Source organism: Heteronotia binoei, chromosome 21 (assembly GCF_032191835.1).
Source record: "Heteronotia binoei isolate CCM8104 ecotype False Entrance Well chromosome 21, APGP_CSIRO_Hbin_v1, whole genome shotgun sequence".
NCBI lineage: Eukaryota > Metazoa > Chordata > Lepidosauria > Squamata > Gekkonidae > Heteronotia > Heteronotia binoei.
This window is the reverse complement of record NC_083243.1, coordinates 144,735,827-144,760,352: the sequence shown is the minus strand read 5'-3', so window position 1 is coordinate 144,760,352 and position 24,526 is coordinate 144,735,827. Positions and strand designations below refer to the sequence as shown.

The 24,526-nt window shown below is 39.5% G+C and overlaps 1 protein-coding gene across 7 annotated transcripts in view; it reads right to left on the bottom strand.

Moving 5' to 3' along the window:
• Window positions 1-24,526, bottom strand: part of SCUBE2 (signal peptide, CUB domain and EGF like domain containing 2) — a 95,020-nt gene that overhangs the window by 59,452 nt on the left and 11,042 nt on the right. For all 7 annotated transcript variants that reach the window (XM_060261754.1, XM_060261757.1, XM_060261753.1 and 4 more), the window contains exons 2-7: window positions 23,156-23,278; window positions 20,841-20,966; window positions 15,695-15,829; window positions 5,708-5,833; window positions 4,475-4,591; window positions 248-337 (exon numbers count right to left, since the gene is read on the bottom strand). In XM_060261754.1, the coding sequence (XP_060117737.1) occupies window positions 248-337; window positions 4,475-4,591; window positions 5,708-5,833; window positions 15,695-15,829; window positions 20,841-20,966; window positions 23,156-23,278 (717 nt within the window). The remainder of the gene's footprint in view (window positions 1-247; window positions 338-4,474; window positions 4,592-5,707; window positions 5,834-15,694; window positions 15,830-20,840; window positions 20,967-23,155; window positions 23,279-24,526) is intronic.

Below are 24,526 nucleotides of genomic sequence, written 5' to 3'. Positions count from 1 at the left end.
TGCTTGAGACAGCCAGCACAGGAGACAACATGACAATGGTTCACACAGGAACTGTTTGCAAGTGCCTCTGAGAAATGCAGAACTTAGAACTTTATGGCATGAAAGCAAATGGAGCACCTATTGACTTATCAACAGAATGAATGTTTGCAACAGCACAAATTTTACAAACTACAAAACATCAAGAAAAATGTTTTTACACAGCTAGGTTAGGAAAACCATTATCTAAAAAAAAATCTGAAGACTTTACCCATTAGCAGTCGCCGCTTCACCCGCTTGTCTACATCAGCTCCTGCTGTGGCATTGTTTTCCACTATCTCAGTTGAAGCCTCATCTCTCTCTAATATTAAAAAAGAGTCCCATGTGAAAAAGAATTGTTGCCCAGCACCTCCCACTGATCAGTAAACTTGAGAGTTTTTCTTCCGTGGTATAGGACATAATCATAATACAAACACTGTAATTTGCTGGAGAAGGTTTAAAAGAAACCAAAGGAAGTCCTTGTACAATGCAGAAGTACTGAACTTACTAGCAATGGACACTGCAATAGTAAGAAAGAGGAACTCTCTCAGCTTTGCTACTATAGATCCCTCAACTGGAAGCACCCAGAGATCAAACTGGCTGCTTCACATACACAAAAGACATGCACTATTAATGATAGCACTGCGGAGGATGTCAATTCCTTTATTACAATCTATTATCAATTCAGTTACAAAATAATATTGATATATGTCATACCCTGAATGCAAACTCCATATACTGTTTCATCTATAAATAATTTAGATAGCTCAGACTTCAAATATTCAATTAATGAAAACCAACTAGAGTTGATAAATGCAATACACTGAGACTGTTGCAGAGCATGAAAACATCTGCATAGTAATCCAAACTGTCAGTAATCACATTCCCACTTCTGCGGAAGCCGTTGGGTCTTCTAACACCTTGCAAACAACACTCTTGCAACTGTCAATATATATAAGATTATTTCTCTACAAGAGAGTAGTACTCTATCTATACAGTTCAAGAGGAAGATCTGAGGACTCAACAGAAGTTCAATATTCCAAATGCTAAATGTTATCTTTTGGACCATTTTCCAATAAATGTCTAACCTATATCCATATATCCATGCCACCATGTGTGATAAAAATCTGCATTTTTGTTCACAGCACAACCAGCATTCACTATTCAGTTCATGACTAATCTGCAGAAAGTCTACTTGGCTTTCCATTGATTTATCACTGTAAAACAGTTTTGTGTGATTCTGTGTTCAATGAGAACAGAGCATCTTCTTTATATACAAAATTCAATTTTTCTAAACTCAGTTCACACACAGGAGAAATTAAAATGCATAATAATCACAGTTATCTCAGCAATTTGGGGCATTGGAATTCTCAAGTCCTTAGAAGCAGCCCAAAATAAACCTGCATGCCAGCTGTTGGCTGTTTCTCCCCCAGCATCTTCAGCTATATCTCTACCTTCAATAACAGCTTTGGTTTATACAGCACCCATTAACTTTTGGCTGAAAATGATCTTTTGTATATCTACAGGTCTCTTAACTTTGACATATGGAGAGATGCAGGCTAAATTGTGGCTTGGCTTTATTAGTAGCTAGTCTTAGATTGTAAAATCCAAGTTTGTTTTTAGATTGTTATATTGCTTTTAGATTGTATATTGTTTTATTTTATGTATTTGATTTTAATCTTGTATTATTGATTGTTGTTACCCGTCCATAGCCCATTTGGGAATGGGCAGGCTATAAATTGAAAATAATAAATAAATAATAAAAAGAATACTTGAACAGCCTTGCCTTCTGTGCAGTGAAACTTTTAGTAAAGCAGTGACTTCTTTCTCTCCTGACTATTCATGCACACTTTAATGACATAATGAATGGTAAGAACTGAAAAACTTGCCAAACTATTCTACCCCTTGCAGTTTTTGAAGGTTCCTTCTATGGGATTTCATGTGGTGAAAGAGTCTGCTTTTGTGACTACAGGTCCATTGAAGATTTGTCCCATGTAACAGATCAGTGCCTGAGATTTAAGGATGAACACCAAAAATTTCTGAGGACCATTATATCTCATTTGGCAGGAAGATCAGGATTCCAGTGCTACTACTGGCAACGTGGGATAAATTCATTTCTTTCCAAATGGCAAGGTTTGTTGCTGCCATCATAAAGGTGAGGATGCTGTTGTAAACACAGTTGATCTGCGCACTAATTGCTCTACTCTGGGTTGTTAGCCATTGGATTGTATGCCATATTATCCTTTTTTTTTTAAAGCCAGGAAACAAAGATAACTGAATACCAATATTTTCAGGTTCTCAGTTTTACAGCTAACAAGGTATAATACCATTACCATTCATCAGATTCTTATAACATCTAAAACCTTCTTTCTTCCATTTTGGATTAACCCTGCCTCTTTTCTTCCCAAATGAAACCATTCAGCAATTTCTGTCAATCCTAATCAAACATTCTGGGATATTAACTAATACTTTCCTTTTTAAAAAGTGTAATTTGGGGGAAATTGTCATCTTAATGGCATTTACTGCACCTAATAAAGATAACTGTAAGACTGCCAACGGGTCTAATGTTGCTTTAATTTGAGTTATCTGAGAATTAAAATTGTACCTAACTAAATCATTATTACCCTATGCTGACATAACCTTTAAATATCTAACACCTCTTGAGTTTATTCTCATATCCTGTTTGCATTTTCCCCATATGAACCCCAGAGAGCACTGAGGTCAGCAGGCCCTGCGGAACCTTGAACAGTTCTGCAGGGCCTGCAAGACCATCCTTTTTGGGATGGCCTTTGCCGATTAAATGACAGAGGGACTCGCCTAAGTGATTTTTGCCATCATGCTTATTGGAAATAGCACCAGAATGTTAATTTTAAATTTTAAATTAGACTGTTTTAAAGCTAAATACTGATTTTAAATACTTATTGTATAACCTATTGTATTTGATGTTGTTAGCTGCCCTGAGCCTGCCTCGGCGGGGAGGGCGGGATATAAATAAAATCTTGATTGGTTAATCCAGAAATAAAGTAGAGCCCTTGATTTACTTATAAAAATTAACTGTATACCCTGACAGACTACCACAGATTTCAATGCTATCTGCAAGTGCTGCTATATTCACACCTTCAGGGTCTCTCACATATATAGACAGAAGGGGAGGCACCATGGTATAGTCGGATACTGTCAGATCTTAGAAACTAAGCAGGGATGGTACTTGGATGGAAGACCTCCAAGGAAGACTATGCAGAGGAAAGCAATAGTAAATCATATGAACATATGAAGCTGCCTTATACTGAATCAGACCCTTGGTCCATCAAAGTCAGTATTGTCTTCTCAGACTGGCAGCGGCTCTCCAGGGTCTCAAGCTGAGGTTTTTCACACCTATTTTCCTGGACCCTTTTTTGGAGATGCCAGGGATTGAACCTGGGACCTTCTGCTTCCCAAGCAGATGCTCTACCACTGAGCTACCGTCCCTCCCCAAATCAACTCTGCTTAATCACTTGCCTTGAAAGCCCCTTGCTGGCCATGACTTGAAAGCACTTACACACATGAACACACACATATATTTCAGAAAACACCAGTTCCATTCCCACTATTGCCTTGTAGCAGACCATAAACTGACAGATAAAAGATTATATTTTGTTTCTATGTGGGGCATGAAGGATTCCACCTCAAGTGGGGGTTTGAACCAAAAATGTGGCTGTAGGGGAAACTGATGTTGATGTAGCTATGTTGTTGGTCCTTTCCAGAAAATGTCCCTCATTCTGATATTACCAGAGCAGTACAGCTAAAGGGAATGGCAGCCATACTATTCTTAAGAATTATCTTTGCATATTAACAAACTCATGCATTCAGTCTCCCCAAAGAAGTTTTAATGGATAAAGATAAGTGTGGCAGTCCGCATTGTCCAGACAGAAGGAAGGCAAAAAGAACCCATGATGGTAGGTGGAAAAGTTGCCTTCCATCCCCATAATTCCATAGTTTCTATTTAGAGTTGTTCCATAATTAAGACATAATTAAGAGATCTAAAAGCATCTTTGAGCCCTCAACCTCATTTTGTCTCACATGAAAGTGTTGTTAATGTGGAATGGAACACACACCAAAAAAAATCAAATGTATATTCTAGCCAGAGTAAGTTTCCCATATGCATTACAAGTAACATTAATATTTTGTTAATATTTTCTAGCCATCCATCATCTCCATCCCCAAATACTTTAAACTTAAGCAAAATGGAAAATACTGAATTTAAGCTCAGAATTAATTATTTTGCCTTCAAAATCAAGTCTCCCAAGTCACCAGGAAAGATGAGGAGATATACTTTGTACTTAGAAAAATGCAGTTCAGCCTCCTCCACCAATTTTTACACAAGGTTTTTTTTTAATCATCCATGCAGAAATGACCAATGGCCAAGTCTCAACATTAGAAATGGCAACTGGAACCGAAAAGCATTAAAGTGCTCACAGACCAAGGCAAGTTCTTCCATTGGAATGCACAGTGTATTCTGGATGACATCCACAGACAGGCCCATCCTCAGCATCCTCACATGTATGCTGACAGCCGCCATTCCCGTGGTTGCACGTCACTGAAATGAATACATACAACTCAGCTTCAGAAATATGTACAAAGTCTGTAAAGAACAGGAAGCCTCCATCTTCTGTAATACTATGTATTTGCCTTCTATACATTTGGCATGCTTATAAGGAATTTTAACATGTATTTCGCTGGAGAGTATGTATTTACATAATTAGAAGTTAATTATACTCAGGAGCAGTAAACAGATTAAAGTGCTTTTCTGATTGCTTTTAACTGATCTAACAATTTAATTAATTTAATGCAATTAATTATATTATTCATGACTTTTAAATTGCTCTTAATGACCCAATGAAAAGCAAGTAAAACAGTAACTTGCTATTTCTGAGAATCTTTCATTTATCTTAAATAGTAAAGACAAATAATTTACTGTGATTTGATACCATCTTATAACACAATGCCTCAATTAAAAGCTTGACACAGGCAGTTTTGGCATCAAAAATCCATTTTTAGGAGATGGCTCTGATTAGGATCCTGTTAGAAATCCACACTGTTGAAGACATACCGTTGCAGCATCTTAAAGATAAACAGTATTAGGGTGGTATAAGCATTCATCGACAAGATCAGACTTCATTATGAGCACCCTAAATTGGTTCATCTTTAAAATGCCAGAGGAACCTTTGCAGTTAGTGCAATGAGAACTACACTTTACACTCACCACCAGCACAAGCCCAGAGTTTCCCTAAGAGTTAAGAGGGAGAATGATCAAGTAAAATTAGACACCAAGGAGAGCGCTAAGCAAAGAGGGAAAAAAGGTCAAGACTCTACTTTCCCTTTATGTGTTAGTGCCTGGATGAGGGTCCCTTAGGAACTGTCAACAAGCAGGCTGCTCTCACACGATGAACATTAACATGCAGAACAGTTTTAATGAAGCATTGCTCTAGGAATTGTGATTAATGAGATAACCAGTTTATTGCAATTAGTAAAGCATAGGAATCCAAATGAAAAGTGGAGGGTTTATACAGTGACATTTTAAAAACCCACCAATTTCATTTGATAATCTCCCAAATAAAACAGGAATCTCAGAATTAACAAATCAGCTACAAGAATGCCAGAATTCTACTTGCTCTCTTTGAGAAACCATAAGTATGTGTAGAATGTGGCATACAAATGCAGTCTCTCTGGTTCCTGGCTAGTTCAAATCCAGGTCTGCATTCACAGGCCACTCCTCCTTTCGGTGCTTCTTTGCAAATATGGGCACAGCCATGATCTTTATTCATGCAGCTCATGCCTTCTGTAGAAACAACAAAAAGGATGCATCAGTGCCTTTCAGTATAGATGACATAGCTTAAACTACATTCTTATTTTAGTAAATATCTGATAAGTGTGACCTAACTGATGCTATTTAAACAAAATATGTACAACAGGGAACAAAAGCATAATCTGTAACACCATAGCCTTAACTGCTATTCTTTCACTCTCACTTTTTTAAAACATTTGTATCTAGTCCTTTTTTAAATAAAAAATTATGTAAATGGAGATGTGACCCTATTTCATTCTCACAACTGCACTACAAGGTTAGCTGGGCTGAGAGATAGTGAATAGCCCAAGGACACCAAGTGAGGATCATACCTGACCAGGAGTTTGAACCCAGAACACCCTATATTAAGCCTAACTTTCTATTACCTCCATCTTACCAGCTTTTTATATTACATGTTTATATAGTTGCATTTCTTACTCCACTGTTTGGTCATACAAGGAACCCCAAATGTGACTATTTCTAGTTACTATTCAGTTTTAAAACAAAAATATCAAGCAAAAAGCAATCTTGATATAATGTTTTTAATTTGCAGAGTAAAATTATTGCTATTAATTTGCTATTAATGTGTCAAAATGATGATTGCTATGACGTTTTAAAGATCTGTAAGCATGCAGCAGAGAAGATTTCTGGCCATTGTCATAAATTTGCAAATCTTGCCTTCAAACATTATGATGTTCGCTCAAGATAAATAGTGAACATGCTGGAAACATGACTGCCATGCTTCCATGAACATGAAACTTTGGTTAAATTCTATGCTTTCCAGGTTCTTTGATGAAGATCTGTATTGGGTTGTATTAACAGAAGTATAGTTTCCAGATCACATTAAGTGATGGTATTGCTTTACTCTGCTCTGGTTAAGCCTCACCTAGAGTATTGTGTTCAGTTTTGGGCAACACAATTTAAGAAGGATATAGACAAGATGGAACATGACCAGATGAGGACAACAAAGATGGTGAGGGGTCTGGAGACCAAGTATTATGAGGAAAGGCTGAAGGAGCTGGATTTGTTTAGCCTGGCAAGGAGATGACTGAGAGGTGAGATAATAACCGTCTTCAAGTATGTGAAGGACTGTCATATAGAGGATGGTGTGGAGTAGTTTTCTGTTGCCCCAGAAAGGTAGACCAAGACAGGTTGAACTTAAATCAAAAGTGTTTTTGACTAAACATTAGGAAGAACTTCCTGACATAGCAGTTCCTCAATGAAACAGGCTTCGCGGGGAGGTGGAGGGCTCTCCTTCCTTGGAGGTTTTTAAACAGAGGCTAGATGGCCATCTGACCACAATGCTAAGTCTGTGAACTTAGGCAGAGCATGGGAAGGAGTGCAAGGAAGGCTGCATCAGTGCATAGTTCCTGTGGCCCTTTCTTACATACCTACTTTGGAGTCAGAAAGCAATTTTTCTCCAGGTCAGCTTGGTCAGGTATCATGTAGGTTTATTGCCATCTTCTGGGCATGGAGCAGGGGTCACTGGGATTGTGGGGGGAGCTATTTGTGAAGTTCTTGCATTGTACACTGGGTTGGACTAGATGACTCTGGAGATCCCTTCCAAATCTATGATTCTGTGACCTGAATGGAAGGATGTTTCACCATGGCTAATGGATATATAATAGCAGGACATCTATCAAAATCCATATTATTTCTGGAAAACCCTCTGCTCCAATGAGGAATGTCTGAGTAATCTGCACATACACAATTCATTAACTCACAAATATTACAGACCACAATATCCATAATGTAAAACACAACTGGATGGAAATCTGTTCGATTTACCAACAAATTCACAGATTTATTTGAAGAACTGTTCCCCTAGATTTTTCACATCTCTGTTGTGCTACTATAATATTCATTACTCCAAGAAAATAGACAGCATGCTTTTGGAAAGATCTGTAACATTTTAATCAGGCATGCCCGTCTTCTCTGTTTCTGGCTTTGGTAGCTTTCTTCTAGAAAAAAAGGCTTTGAACAACAAAGAAGTAAACTGCTCTGCTGCTTTGATTATTCTGCTCTGTTGGCTTCTTGATTCCTTTCCCACAGTGAGAACCATCCAGAATATACAAAAGAGCCTAAAGATCGCCACATGAAAGCTGGCAATCACTATTATGCTGTCACTCAGGCTCTTTGCATCACAGTGGATCACAAATTAGCCTTATTAACTCTGGTGTTCTGTGGCATTTCAGAGCTTCAACATGCCATGTGATCTGTCTGTTAGCTAAGAGGTGTTTAAAACGTATTAAGAGAATTAAGAGCTTAGCTTCTGTTAACAGTGTAACTTCACTGTGTGCATTCTGAAACCAACAGAGACATCATTCAAACAGGTACTTTGGTAAAGTTAATTGAACTCAAACTCCTTCAAATGCTGCTGAATTGAGACTTGCTTGGTTTGCATATTAAAAAAATTCATTATTAAAAGTCATTAAAAAGGGTGACAGTGATGACCCAAACAGACCACATTTAAAAAAACAAAAGCATCCTTTGCTTCATTAAAACCTTTTTGGCTGAACTGTGAAATCAACTGTCCAAGTAAATATGATTTGTGTAGAAAAAGAATTATCAAAATTTGTTAAAATCTCTATTTATAAGTCAAATTACAAAAATCTCGGTTCCAGTATTATTAACATCAACTGCTTGACACACATAAAACTGAAGAAAATATGTGTATTTGGGAAACATATCACTAATCCATTTTTATATAATTGTGTAATACTTTTTTTGCATGATAATTCTAATCTGAAAATAACTGAATTAGTAGCAAAGTTTTTTATAGAGCTATGGTTACTCATCCTGATAAGCAGTACTATGTATCAGGTTTTACTATGTTGCTACTTTGTTTTTATCTTGTAATCCTAATTTTATTCTGTATGGATTTTGTACTCTTTTAATATGTAACCTGGCCATCCCTCTATTTTATATTCTTATATATGCCAATAAAAGCTGTCTTGTGTGATAATTGTATTCTTAGGAATACAAAAGAGAATAAGTCAACATGGTATCTATCTCATCATTTCTAGACCTCTAAATGAAGTTTTTTCAAAATAAATTACTCCCTCCACTCCTGAACAAGAGCCCACAAGAAAACACAACAAACAGTTATCAATGTGTTCTATATACAAATTAAATAAACATTTGCAAAAATGCCCCCTTGTCAATAGCTCTTAATATTTCAGCTGAAAATGATGGTGTCAACAGAGGTTTTCAACTAAGTGGTTGAACATAGTAATTTCAATCTTTATTTTGGAAGACCAACATTTTGTCCCATTAAATGAACTAGAATGTATTACTGGAAGCCATGTCCAAAACAACACAGACTGCATAAGTGTCTCTTACAAAACCTCCATTAAACAGTTAGGTTGGCTGTGATGCCTGCTTTTGCTAATCAGTTCTTTAATCATTCCTGCTTGAAACCTATGCAAGATCAACATGTCAGACTCATGTGTCTTTGGCCATTAAAGAGTGTTCTAATTTTTAGTATCTTGACAAGAATAGAAACATGCCAATAGAATTAGTTCTCCCCCAAAAAACTGACATATTGTTTTAAAGCTGGCATTCTTGGTTCCTGATGCTTCTTTAACATAGTGGCCACCAACTGGTTGTTCTGGGTTGAACCTAGCCATTGACACATACCATCTGACACAGAAAGCATTAGAAAAACGAGTGAGAGGAGTCTTCACTAGTCTGTTTTGTCCTTCTATCCAGATGGAAATAGTTTTGAAAAGGGACAGGGACTAAACAACATGAAGCAGAAGAATAATCCTTCAGTCACATCCTCACATCCGCCTTCCCTAAGTACCAGATTTAGGCAATACTAGATAGGATGGCCATTTGTGAACGGCTTGCTCCATCCCTTTCTGCTGCCTTCCTCAAGAACTGTGACCTTGTCCTGTTATTAAAAATTTAAATGAAGGTTCCTTGTATCCTTGCACAAAATGTACCAAAATAAGAAAAGGACAAGTGCCCGCAAGGACTTGCAGAGGGCACTTCTTTTTCCTCTCTCCCACTAATATCTCCTTCCCTTCCCATGCAGTCCCCATACTTTCTTTCTTTCCTGCTTCTTTCTCTCCTTCCCACCTACCAGCCAGCCTACATTTATCTGCCTCCTTCCCCATCTTCAACTTTCTTCTCCTTCCCTCTACCTGGCAGGAAAACTATGGCCAGCTGTGCTGTGAGTAACCTCAAGAACTTGTTAACTTTTCAAGAAATGTCATCAACGCAAATCTCTTAAACATAATTCATAGTTACCTGGACATTGTGCTCTCCACCTCCATGCCAAGCCATAAGGCCAAAACATGCATGAAAAGGATCACCAATTAAACCATCATTTTAACAAGACAACAGAACCTCCAACCCAACATCACTAACTGAAACTGAATTCCCATATTTTAAAATAAAAAGAAGATCCTTTGAGGGAGATATTCACCAATACACAGAACTAATAGTTCAGGTTTCTTAATTTCCAGTTATATTATATTCTACCAACTCACCCCACTCTAAAAACAACACACACACTGAAGCTCACGTACTATAAACTGAGAATTGCACCTTAGCTTCTTTTCTTTTAAAAAAAACTGGTTTATTCAAACACAGATTCATTCTATATTTATCCAAACCACTTCTGCAAGCTTATAAAATGTTTCACTGTGTTCAACCCAATCAACCCCCACAGACTAACCACAGCTTCAGTGGAAACTCCCTGACTTTAACAATCACTTTCATGTTATTGCTCCAGGGTCTCCATTAAACTTTCATTCACTGCAGCCTTTAATTAGGCATCCGGTCCCATTTCTGCTGCTTCAGTCTTAAAACTAAGCACAAGTCTTTAAGTATTTTTTCTTAGACTCATACTTAGATCAGTCTGGATAGCTCCATGCAGATGGGCAATTGGCAGCGACCTGCTTCTATTCTTCATTGCAATGGGCATGCTTTCAGATAAAGCAACCACTCTTCTTCAGGCAGCAGCTATGCATCATAGGTCTATTTTTATTTCTCATCACTTTAAGATGCTTCCCTTTGCAAGAGGAAGTGCCTGGCTTCAGCCTCCCCATCCCCACAGACGCTATGAAAAGACAGCAAACAAAGATAGGGATAGTTTTTACACAAAGTAGAATGCAGATGATGTTATCAATCCATTCCAAGCACAGCTGGATTAAATAGGCAAACACTGCCCCTGCTGCCATTCAGAGAGGCCCACCGTTGTGGATATGGACCTCTTCCTGTCTAGGTTGTTGATCAGGAATGATAATTGAATACTACATTCTACTCCACAAAAGGCAACTCTACACAGGGTTATTCGAATACTAGAACTCTTAGCACACAGTCCACTATTTTTTCCATGGTAGTTTAAACCGTTGAGCTAATACAAGGTGAATGGAAAACCTATCATGGCAGAGAAAGTTTTCATTTCAAATCCATGTACAACCATGATCCAATTTCACACTGTGTGTATTGTTACATAGCTGCAAAAGCAGAGAGGTCTGCAAACGGCTTATAACTCCTGAGTGACTTTTCAGACTGGTGAGCCAGGTAAGAGTCAGCAGCTTTACAGGGCCAGATCTGGACCTAGTTAGTTCTTCTGTCACCCAGTTCCTGTTGGGCCACAGGCTGCGGCATCATTTCTTAGCCATCTGCTGCAGCTATGCTGCAGTATAATGAGATCAGACCCACAATATCCAATCCTTGCTAGCTGTCACAACAGCACAAGGAGTAAGATGTCTGATCCATATTGCCATAGTCTGAGAACCAGTGACTGGAGAAAAACCCGAAGGTTTCCATGTTAGCCTGCCTCCAAAATCAAACAATGCAAATCAATTAGACCAATTATCATATATTCATACACTCTCATACCACCAACTCTCATAAACATACCCTGAAATATGGAACACAATATAATAACCAATGAAAGGACCAAAATTCATAGATTAACAGTCCAAATTAATGTCCGTTCATCTGCAAACAATCCTTCAATTCCATAAGGCTCCACAGTCTCATATGTCTTCTGAGGAACCCAAGGATAATATCCAAAATCCGGTTTGGTTCTCACAACACAGCTTGGGAAGACTTGTAAAGTAGTCAGTTGGATGTGTGTTTAAGTGGAAATCTTGCCATGCTCTGAATGACTTATTGAAGCTAGTTAAAGCTAAAAGTGAAATGAGGGAATATCAAGTACGACCTTGTTGCTGTCTTGTTGAGCTGTGTTGTGAGAACTGAACCGAATTTTGGAAATTATCCTTGGGTTCCTCAGAAGACATATGGGACTGTGGAGCCTTATGGAATTGAAGGACTGTTTGCTGATGAACGGACATTAATTTGGACTGTTAATCTATGAATTTTGGTCCTCACATTGGTTATTACATTGTGTTTCATATTTCAGGGTATGTTTGAGATAGCTGGTTGTATGAGAGTGTATGAATATACGATAATTGGTCTAATTGATTTGCAATGTTTGTTTTTGAAGACAGACTATCACAGAAACCTTCAGGTTTTTCTCCAGGCACTCTCTGCTGTGATTCTCTATTTGACTGCACATAGTCTGAGGACCATCATCAAACCCTTCTGAGCTAGCAACAGGGGGCATCGTTCTTTGGTCAGTTATTTTTCCCTATGAAATATGCCTGTAGGGGTGCCACAAAGTTTAACCTTATACCCAATGATGTTTAATTTGCAGATACTGGGCATGATTACCAGAGTTTGCAATATTTTACATAACTAAAATGTTCACCTAATTCATTTGACTGCTGAATGAAAAGAAAAATGAGGGAAAGGGCTAAAAATAAATATCATGTGTAAAAATTAACTAAACTAATGGTGATATGAACAAAGCACCACAGTTACATGAAGCACCAGAACAGGTATGAAAAAGGGTTTGCAAATTTTACTCCCTGACTACCCTTACATAGGAAATTTGAGTGCCACACAAGCCTCTGCAGTGTTGGGTAACACAAAACAAGGAATAGGGGTGATGTGGAGGCAGGATAATTTATCCTGGCACTGGTTGGCCAACCTCCTGATCTCGAACCCCCCCCCCCCCATTTCAGCTTCTTTCTTTATTCTCTTACTTTTTTTTTTTTTTACAAAACAGGAAGTAGAACCAGGAGACCAGAAGCTCCGCTGTTGATATATGAGATCAGGATACTGCATAAAGGGATATAGAGCTTGATGAAGAAATGGAAAATTGAGGGTAATTTACCCTCAATAAAAAAGGGGGACAGGAGGGGAAGTCTTGGGGGAAAATTAACTGAAGACAGGAGATACAGTGTCCAAGAAAGAAACTAATATGTAGCCAGAAATAATTAGGGGAAATAGGGGAGAAAATTAATTTTGAGAGAACTAGGCAACAGTCCTGTCTCTCTTTCCCCTCCTGCTCAATCAAACAGGAGGGGAAAGTGAGAGGGTGCTCAGGAGCAGGAGGGGAGAGAGAGGCTGTGGCAGTCTCCCTGCTTTTTGCAGCTGGTTGGCTGTGAGAAGCAGAATGATCAGGTCTGCTGGTTCTGTCTCTCTTTCCCCTCCTGCCCGGTTGAGCAGGAAGAGAAAGTGAGAGGCTGTGGTTCTCCATGCTCCTTGCAGCCTACTGATTGCAAGAAGCATGGAGACCCAGCCTGCTGGCCCTGCCTTTCTTTCCCCTCCTGCTCAGGAGGAGGAGGGGAGAGGGCAGCTGCCGCAGTCTCCCTGCTTTTTGCAGCCGGTTGGTTGCGAGAAACAGAAAGACCCAGCCTGCTGGCCCTGCCTTTTTTAGGTTGTTTTTTTTTTTAAATCAAGTGTCCCCTGATTTTTTAAAAAGCCCACAACACCAAGTCTCGAATCTTGCATTTCTGGGTAAAGTAACTGAGAGAGTGGATGCAGAACAGCTCCAGAGCATCCTGGATGACACATAAGCCCTGGATCCATTCCAGTCTGGCTTCTGCCCTGACCATGGGATGGAGATGGCTTTGGTCGCCCTCACAGACAAGCTCCATAAACAGCTGGATTGAGGCAGGTTGGTGCTGCTGTTACTGTTAGATTTATTTATTTAGACTTGTATTCTACCCTCGCCACAAATGGGCTCAGGGTGGATCGTATCACCAGTTCTCAAGCCATGGCTGCTACAAGAATCAATAAATAGATACATAAACACAATATTTAGGAGCAATATTTAAAAACAGTTAAACAATATAATTTTAAAATCTTATGATAGCTTTCAATATGGTCAATCATGGCCTTCTGACCCACTGCCTTGTCGACATACAAGTTCATGGGGTAACCTTGAAATGGCTTACCTCATTTCTCTATGGTCAGGACAGAGGGTGGTACTGGGATTGAGGGTGTCATATAGGTACCACTTAATATGTGGGGTTTCTCAGGAGGCAATCCTCTCCCCAATGTTGTTTAGCATCTACATGCACCCCCTCACCCAACTGGTGTGGAGTTTCAGGCTGAGATGCCACCAGTACACTGATGACACCCAGCGTTCGTTACCTGTTGATGGGTGGCTGGCCAGAGGCCACCCTGGCAAATGTGGCTGTGGTAACATGGCTGAAACAGAGCCTGCTGAGACTGAATCCTTCTAAGATGAAAGTTCCGTGGCTGGGGCATGGAGACTCAGGTTTGGGGTGCCAACTTCCAGCTCTTGATGGTGCACCTTTAAGACTGGCACCAACCATCAGGAGCTTGGGTGTGATCCCAGATGCCTCCTTAACAACTGAGGCCCAGATCACAAATATTGCCAGACTGGTATTCTTCCAACTGCACCAGTTCAGGCAACTGGCCCCCTACCTGTCTTGTCCTGATCTAGCCACAATAATCCGTGCAATGGTCACCTCCACATAACTTACTCTATGAGGGCCTACCCTTGAGGCTGACCCAGAAATTCCAACTGGTTCAGAATGTAGCAGCATGAGTCCTTACAGGAACCCTGAGTACAGCACATGTCCATCCTGTGCTGCTTGAGTGGCACTGGCTTCCGGTCAAGTACCAGATAAGGTTCAAGGTCTTCATGCTGACCTTTAAGGCCCTTAATGGTCTGGGACCCACATATCTTTGGGTCTGCGTCTCCTGGTATACCCCCCAGAAGACTGCTGCGCTCAGTAGATCAGAATCTATTGGTGGTCCCTGGCTTGAGGGATGTCCAGCAGTCCTCAACCAGAGCCAGGGTTTTCTCTGCCCTGGCTCCAATTCAGTGGAACTCTCTGCCAAATAACATCTGCATCCCACAGGACTTGATGCAATTCCACAGGACCTGTAAAGGCAGAGATATTCCTCCAGGCAATTGATTGAGGACAGCAACAGTTACATCCTCCTGGCATTCCCTGCCTCCCTGTGAGGTAGTGGCACCATAGAAATTTAGCACCATCTTTTAAGTTAATCACTGTGCTTTTTATTGTTTAAAAGTTATTTTAATTATGGATTATATGCATTTATTTGTTGTACACAGCCCTGAGCCCTGCCTTGGTGGTGGAGGGCAGTTTAAAATATAAATTAATCAATCAATCAGTTAATTAATTACAGACAGACAGACATACTGAGTACTCCTCTGTCACAAATCCTGCCCATGTCAATGAAGCCTTGTAATAACTAGTGACCCTTTTAAGCATCAAGATGGAAAAATGGACACCAAACAAATATAGAATGAGAGTTAACCCTCCACACAACTCCCACTGCCATCTTTAAACCAGACAAAGGATTTCTGGAATCTCAACATATCCATGAATATCTAATATGTAAATCAAACATGACTTACCAGGATATCCACATTAAGTTCTTCCTTTATTTCAATAAGACAGTGACTTACAGAAGCATATACTACTAAGAAAATAGCACAGCACTCAATTCAGGAATCTTAAGGTGAAAGGCAGACAGGCTATGCTGTACCTTCCGAACGATGAATGCAGGTGTGCTGGTTATCACTGAGGAAGAATCCATCATTGCAACGACACTCATAGCTCCCCACTGTGTTAACACAAACATGCTGGCAGCCTCCATTGTTTAACAAGCATTCATCTGTATCTGAAAAATAAGAGAAAGCAGGTTTGTACCTGCTATTTTTGGTCACATAATAGCCTGTATCAATAATACAAAAGAAGTAAGTTTAATCTTGATAATACTGCAGAATCTATCATGTCAATATACTGCTTATCCACAGCAGCTAATAACAGTTCTGCCAAGACATTTTCAGCTAAAATCCTTGTAGCTGCAAAGAAAAGAAAAAAAGAGAAGGACCATGATCAAGAACATTTACAAAGACATGATAATGCATACAAAGAAAAGCAGGATCAATAGAACAGAGATAATAAATCAGCAATTTCCTCTCAGCTAAGTCCTTTTATTTGTTGTTGTTGTTCAGTCACACAGTCGAGTCCAACTCTTTGTGACCCCATGGACAAAGTTACGTCAGGCCCTCCCATCTTCCACCATCCTCCGAAGTCTGCTCAAATTCAAGTTAGTTACATCAGTAACGCTGTCCAGCCATCTCATCTTTTGCTGTCCCTTTCTTCTTTTGCCTTCTGTTCTTCCTAGCATCAGGATCTTCTCCAGGGAGTGCTCCCTTCTCATTTGGTGGCCAAAGTATTTGAGCTTCAGCTTCAGCATCTGGCCTTCCAGGGAACAGTGTGGGTTGATTTCCCTTAGGACTGACTGATTTAATCTTCTTGCAGTCCAAGGGACTCTCAAGATTCTTCTCCAGCACCACATCTCAAAAGCATCTATTCTTCTGCGCTCGGCCTTCTTTATGCTCCAGCTCTCACAGCCATACATCACTACTGGGAATACCATCGCTTTGACTACACGGACTTTTGTTGGCAGGGTGATGTCTCTACTTTTTATTGTACTGCCCAGGTTCACCATAGCTGTCCTCTCAAGGAGCAAATGTCTTTTAATTTCATAGCTACAGTCACCATCTGCAGTGATCTTGGATCCCAGAAATGTGAAGTCTGTCACTACTTCCATGTCTTCCCCTTCTATTTCCCAAGGTGTGATGGGGTCAGATGCCATGATAGTTTTTTTGATGTTGCGTTTCAAGCCTACTTTTGTGCTCTCCTCTTTCACCCTCAACAAGAGGTTCTTTACATCCTCCTCACTTTCTGTCATTAGAGTAGTGTCATTTGCATATCTGAGGTTGTTGATGTTTTTCCTGGCTATCTTAATTCCGGCTTGTGCTTCATTCAGGTCAGCATTCTGCATGATGTACTCTGTATATAAATTAAATAAGCAGGGTGACAATATACATCCTTGTCGAACTCCTTTTCCTATTCTAAACCCATCAGTTGTTTCATATCCCGTTCTGACAGTTGCTTCTTGACCCTTATACAGGTTTCTCAGGAGACATGTGAGGTGGTCTGGTACTCCCATCTCTTTAAGGACTTGCCACAGTTTGTTGTGATCCACACAATCAAAGGCTTTAGCATAGTCAATGAAGCAGAAATAGACGTTTTTCTGATACTCACGTGCTTTCTCCATAATCCAGTGAATGTTGGCAATTTGATCTCTAGTTCCTCTACCTCTCCAAAACCCAGCCTGAACTTCTGGTAGTTCCCGATCGACATACTGCTGAAGCCTAGCTTGTAGCATCTTTAACATGACCTTGCTGGCATGTGAAATGAGTGCAATGGTGCGGTAGTTTGAACATTCCTTGGAATTACCCTTCTTTGGGATTGGAATATAAACTGATCTTTTCCAATCCTGTGGCCACTGTTGCGTTTTCCAAATTTGTTGACATAATGTGTGCATCACTTTAACAGCATCATCTTTTAAGACTTTGAATAGCTAAACTGGGATACCATAATCTCCGCTCGCTTTGTTGTTAGTAATGCTTTCTAAAGCCCATTTGACTTCACACTCCAGGATGTCTGGCTCAAGATCATCGTTTTCACTGTCATGGTTGTCCGGGACATCGAGATCCTTCTTGTATAATTCTTCTGTGTATTCTTGCCACCTCTTCCCGATCTCTTCTGCTTCTGTTAGGTCCCTACCATTTTTGTCCTTTTATATTGTCTAGAAATACATCAGAAGCACCATCTCAGCCAAATGGGCCACATGTCTTCCAAGAAGCAACATTAAGCATCACTGGAAAAATCAGTTATATTTACATAGAATCTTTATCCTCCACATTTCTTCATAAAATCAGTGCCACTTCCAACATACAAAAAGCTACATATAAACAATAAGAATATTATTCATACAATAAAAGTACAAAACCAAAGTCGAGTCTCCTAAGTAGGAGACTTAAAATCCTTCCAAAACTTTGCCACAAATATATTTGTCATATAATGTGATGTCTTCCATACATAGTGTCTTGTATGTTGGAAGACATCACATTATATGACAAATATATTTGTGAAACCTCTCAATTGTTTTATTTATTTTTTTACGAACCTGACTTCAAGCCCTTCATTTTTTGCAACGCTTTCTATTTTTACATCAGACTGGAGTGGATATACTTTGTATCTTTCTCCTTCTGCAGGTACCTCATGCAGTTGATGGCTAGTTTTGATTCAATCTTCCTTGTGATGGATAGCAATCCGCAGATTAGAGTTTCTCCTGGTGTACCATCCACCTTCTGGGAGACTTCAACATTCATGATGAGGCTGCTTTGTCTGGCTAAACTCAGGAGTTTCTGGCTACCACAGAGACTGTGGGATTGTCCCAGGTTATACTTGGCTTTATATATGAAAAGGACATGTGCTACATCTACTCTACTGTATCAAGCACTTTTCTGGTGATCTGTGAAATCCTATCAATAGGACTTCATATTTTCATATTGGGTCTTGAGGTGCTCAGGGGAAAAGTAGGCACATATATATTTTAAATCTAAAAATTAATATTCCATGTGGAGAACAAGAAGAGAAACAAATCACCCTGAGAAACCTATCAGCTCCACTCTGATCTTTTACACATATTATCTGCACATTTTCAACCACAAATCAGTAAGATGAGTGCAAGAAGGTTTCTCTTCATTTTAACATGAAAGTTGAAATTAGCAGAAATCTAAATTCAATATAATAAAGCCGATTCAATGCAAAGTTCTGTGAGCAAAGAATAAGAGAAAACAAATATTCATGTTCTACTTGTCTTCCCCAAATCACAAGCTTTAAGTCTTCTCAACACATGCTTTAAGCCATTCTCACTGAAACTTCAGTGATGTTTCTTGAGATTTCCACATACAGGACTCCACAAGTGGTTGGCCACACCTTCTTGCCTCCCACCTGGAAGTTGCTGGCCACAGATGCTGTGGCAAACGTTAGGGTCTGGCATGCAATCAATTCCAAAGCAGCATGCCATTACAAGCAGCCACAATGTTATACTGTATTTGCTTTCAAAATATCCTTGCAAAGCAAGGAGAAAAAAGGAAGCAATGAAATTAATAGAATCTCAGGGAGAACACGGACCTCCCAAGTCTTGACCTATTATTCAGATCACCAGACATCCTTGTTTCCCAAACAAATATGCTTTCCACCAGGGTTAACACCATTTCCCTTCTGGCAGAGCTTTCAGGACCATAACAGACAGCAATCCAGAAAATAGTGCTAGTTCAGCATTTCTTAAACAGGGTGGAACATGGGCAGAATGACTGGTAGAATACCAAGTAGGGAGGCAGAGTGCCTGCAGCCCTCCCAGTGCACTCAATGCAGCCCTCCCAATGCAAAGAAAAAGAGATCTTGGGGTCATGGTAGGTAACTCACTGAAAGTGTTGAGACAGTGTACAATGCAATAAAAAGGTCAACACTATACTGGGAATTATTAGGAAATGAACTGAAAACAAATCAGCCAGTATCATAATGCCCTTGTATAAATCGATGGTGCGGACTCATTTGGAATACTGTGCAATTCTGGTCACCACACCTCAAAAAAGATATTATAGCATTGGAAAAAGTGCAGAAAAGGGCAACTAGAATGATTAAAGGGTTGGAACACTTTCCCTATGAAGAAAAGTTAAAACGCTTGGGGCTCTTTAGCTTGGAGAAACATTGACTGAGGGGTGACGTGATAGAGGTTTACAAGATTATGCATGGGACTGAGAAGGTAGAGAAAGAACTACTTTTCTCCCTTTCTCACTGCCCCAGACAGAGAGTTCCATCTATACCCTGTGGCTAATAGCCACTGGTGGACCTCTGCTCCATATTTTTATCCAATCCCCTCTTGAAGTTGGCTATGCTTGCAGCCACCACCACCTCCTGTGGCAGTGAATTCCATGTGTTCATCACTATAGGTGAAGATGTTCTTCCTTTTATCTATTCTATCCTCACTGCTCAGCAAAAACTCGTAGGCACTCAATGAAATTGCTGAGCAGTCAGATTAGAATAGATAAAAGGAAGAACATCTTCACCTATAGTGATTAACACATGGAATTCACTGCCACAGGAGGTGGTGGTGGCTGCAAGCATAGCCAACTTCAAGAGGGGATTGGATAAAAATATGGAGCAGAGGTCCACCAGTGGCTATTAGCCACAGGGTATAGATGGAACTCTCTGTCTGGGGCAGTGATGCTCTGTATTCTTGGTGCTTGAGGGGGCAACAGTGGGAGGGCTTCTAGTGTCCTGGCCCCACTGATGGACCTCCTGATGGCACCTGGGGTTTTTTTTGGCCGCTTTGTGACACAGAGTTTGGACTGGATGGGCCATTGGCCTGATCCAACATGGCTTCTCTTATGTTCTTATGTTAGGCACCATCTCAGGTAAGAACTTGTCAAAAAAGCAGTATGCCTGCTTTATAAAAGTGACACATTTCACCCATAACTTTCCAAACTTTTTGGAAAGCCTCCTGAACACTGTGAATACAGCTTAGGCCATGGGACGGGACTTGCTTTTTTCTACCACTGTGGCCCTGGGTATTCAAATTTAAACATCAGAACCCACATCTGACAGATGACAAACATAAAACACCAAATGACAGAACCACCTATTCCATTATTAGACTAACTTTGCCTTTTCTCTGAAGGTCAGAGCACTGATGAATAATGTAAGTGCTTTATACTATCAGCATTTATTGCTGGTGCTGGTACATTCTGCAGCACGATCCTTACCTAGACAATTATGGCCATCCTGAGCCAACATGAAGCCATCATAACACATACAGCGATAATTGCCTGGAATGTTGAAACATTCATGCACGCAGCCTCCATTGAAGTCATTATCACATTCATCAATGTCTAGGGAATAAAGCAAAAGTCAATATCATGAATGCCTGCTTGTTTGCAAAAGACAGGCCATGACATGATTATACTACATATATGCTAACAGTAACTGGTATCTTAAATCATCCATATCTTACAAATAAATCAAATTTAAGAAACTACTTACATATAGTATACTGTATATACTTATACAACAGTATCATACTTATACAACAGTATCCAATGCATTAGGTAATTCATACAGCACTCTGTTGATTTAACAGTGCAATGCTATGAAGAGTTAACTATTCATAGTTACTTTTTGCCTTGCTTCCTTTTCTTCTACTTGTACTATGTTCAGTAAACTCATGAATAAATCTATAGATCGGGTGTAAATCCTTCTTGATACCAGCTTAGCATGTAATGTAAATGACAGAAATTGTTATAAACTAAAGGTTCTGGGCCTAATTCAGTTCTCTAATATACACAAACTGAACTCAGTGGCATCCACAGCACAGCAAGATCACTTGTCTAAGCTGAAGTCCATCATTTGCCAAAAGGCATCCTCATTAAGCTAAGAGACATCATTTAAGCCTCAATTCAGACAGTTTACTAAATTGAAATTATAACTTGGAGAGAATGGCTGCAGCTGTCTGCTTTCTCCTGCCCTCCCCACTTTCAAAATGACGCTTCTCACAAGGCTTGCGTAACTGAGCATGCTAAGGAGCAAACACATCTGATTCGTTTGTAAGAATTTTCACTGGCAAAAACTACAAAGCAAAGTTTGGAGAAACAAACCATTTTTAAAAAACATGGAGAATAGCTCAGCTGAACATTTGGGAGAGTAAATGAACACATTACTCTGGAATTTTACTTTGCCAACTTGAATGTGCACATCTATGCAAATTGCAATCACACTTAACTAATTGCCAAATACTGCCTCTCAGCAATGAGTTTTGCGCAGGAGGTCTCTGCAAGGCCTACTGAAAATGAAAATGCCTACCAGTGGCTTTCCCACTCCCTTTCTCTTCTAAACTATCTGGCAAAAACACATTAAAAACTTTTATATCTATGAAATGAAGAGTAGGGAGAGAATCATTTTAAAACCAGCTATTGATTTAATCACACACAAACATAGCTACAGTACTGGAGCTTTAGCAGCATATTTCACTGAATATGAAGTTTTCAAATACAGCAAATGCTGTCATTTAGTTTCAAAAAATAAAATAGTTTTTAGTTAAAAAAAACTAAAATCATATCGATCAGCTTGGGCATTTTTATCCAAGGTGCTACAGTATGTACTTGTTCTGCTATGTCCTGTAAACTATTATCAAAACACAGGGCAGGGAGGTAAGACAACCAGGAAAAAAACAGAAACTCCCCCCTCTCAAATATGAACAAAGTAATCTATTGTACAATACTATACAAATGTACACAATCCCCAAGGGCAAGTAGAATAAAGCCAGTAATACCAAAAATAATAATATGAATATAAATATGAATTTTTTTAGAGTCCGGTAAACAATAAGGACTTCTAGAAGAAGTTCATGCTCAAATCTTCCACATCAGGAACTGTATTGAGGGTTCTCCCCCAATAAATTTTGCTGATGCCAAATATGAATCTGTCTCAATTATTCCATTTTCTATATATGTATCTCTCTCTATATATAGCTTTGGAGTATATAGCACTTGTATAGCTTTGGAGTATTTTGATATTCACAGTTTTGGGTGTTCATTTCTCAAGAGATGATACAATTTATCCAAAGAGTTGTGGTCCGATACAACTCATAATCAGAATACAGTGATAAAACAAAAGAAGACCCAGCAAAAGATTAGTTATTACAATAGTAAAATTCGCAGCACAACAGCAATCAGTACAAAAGGCTAAGTGCTCTTACCATATTACAGAAAGGAAGCACAAATATAGAGCTCATTGGCAAATATTGGCTCACTGGAATGTAGAATATAAACATTTTAAAATGACAGAACCAGAAAGGTCTACAAGAAACATTCCACCTGTTGCCAATGAGCGCTATATTTGTGCTTACCTTCTGTGCTACGATAAATGCACTTAGCCTGTTATACTGATTGCCATTGTGCTGAGAAATTTTGCATAGGTGTGTGCTCCATCTATATACCTCTTTGAACTGTGAATACTATAAATACTTTTGGGGAGCATTCTGTAAACTAGCACAGGATAATGCACAAAGCCACAGTGCAGTTACCTTCACATATCTTTCCTTCTCCACTGTAACCTGGCTTACAGGTGCACTTGTATAGCTTTGGAGTATTTTGACAAATTGAATCTGGGTGACAGTCATCAAGCCCTTGGGCACACTCATCCACATCTGAAAAAAACAGGTGAGGCATGCGCAGTGGTGATTACATACAGTACTCTGTGCCCACAACAATCAAAGCAGACATTCAGAAACATCACTTGAACATGAAATTAAGGGATGGTGGTTACTTAACTAAATTAGTATACTTACCCAATATAGAACTAATTGATGCAAACCATTCTGTCCAATCCAAGGGCCAATTTACATACAGAAAGTTAAATGGGCCAGACTGGTCTTCAATTGGAGCTCTGGGCTGGGCCCCACTCCATGACGTCATCAGATTAAAATACAGTAGTGCTTCTACAACATGAGGATAAAACTACTGACCTACTTTAGGGAGGTCTTGCAAAAATTACTGAGATAAACTTACCACAGTGTTTTGTTTATTTGAAATTCACCACATAAACCAGATCATAATAGCTATACATTTATCAATAATTAGATGTTTCACCAATTGAAGCATTTTAATAGACTCACATGTTAAAATACAGTTCAGTTACTGATTACATTTTAATAAACTGAATATTACTTTATTACTGAAAAGTTGATTTCTCCTTTGTCAGGGAGGTTATGCATGGAACCTATAGTCTGATCAGAATGGTAATTTAAAGAGAAAAAAAGAGGGTAGAGAATCTGGATGGGCTTCATGGTGCAGTGGTTGAAGTGTTGGGCTAGAATATAGGAGATGTGCGTCCAAATCTCCACTCCACCACGGAAGCTCACTGGTTGACTTTCAGCCATTCACACACATTCAGCCTAACCCACCTCACAGAATTTTTGTGAGGATAAAATGTTTTAAGGGAGAATGTTGTAAGGCACTTTGAGTCCTCACTGGGGAGAAAAATTAGATATAAACAGATAAATAAAGATCACGGGGATTGAAAGGTATTATGAAACACTTCTGTCTGTGACAGGGGCCAAGAAGACCCCACTCCCTGTCAAGGAGCCTGACATACTGGAGAAGGAACTCTTAAAAAAAAACACCCATGTGCCAGCTGGGAGTAGGTTAGAATCATAGAGTTGGAAGGTACCTCCAGGGTCATCTAGTCCAACCCCCTAACCAATGCAGGAAACTCACAAATACCTACCCCTAAATTCACAAGATCTTCATTGCTGTCAGATAGTCATCTAGCCTTTGTTTAAAAACCTCCAAGGAAGGAAAGCCCACCACATCCTAAGGAAGCCTGTTCCACTGAGGAACCACTCTAACAGGCAGGAAGTTCTTCCTAGTGTTGAGCCGGAAACTCTTTTGATTTA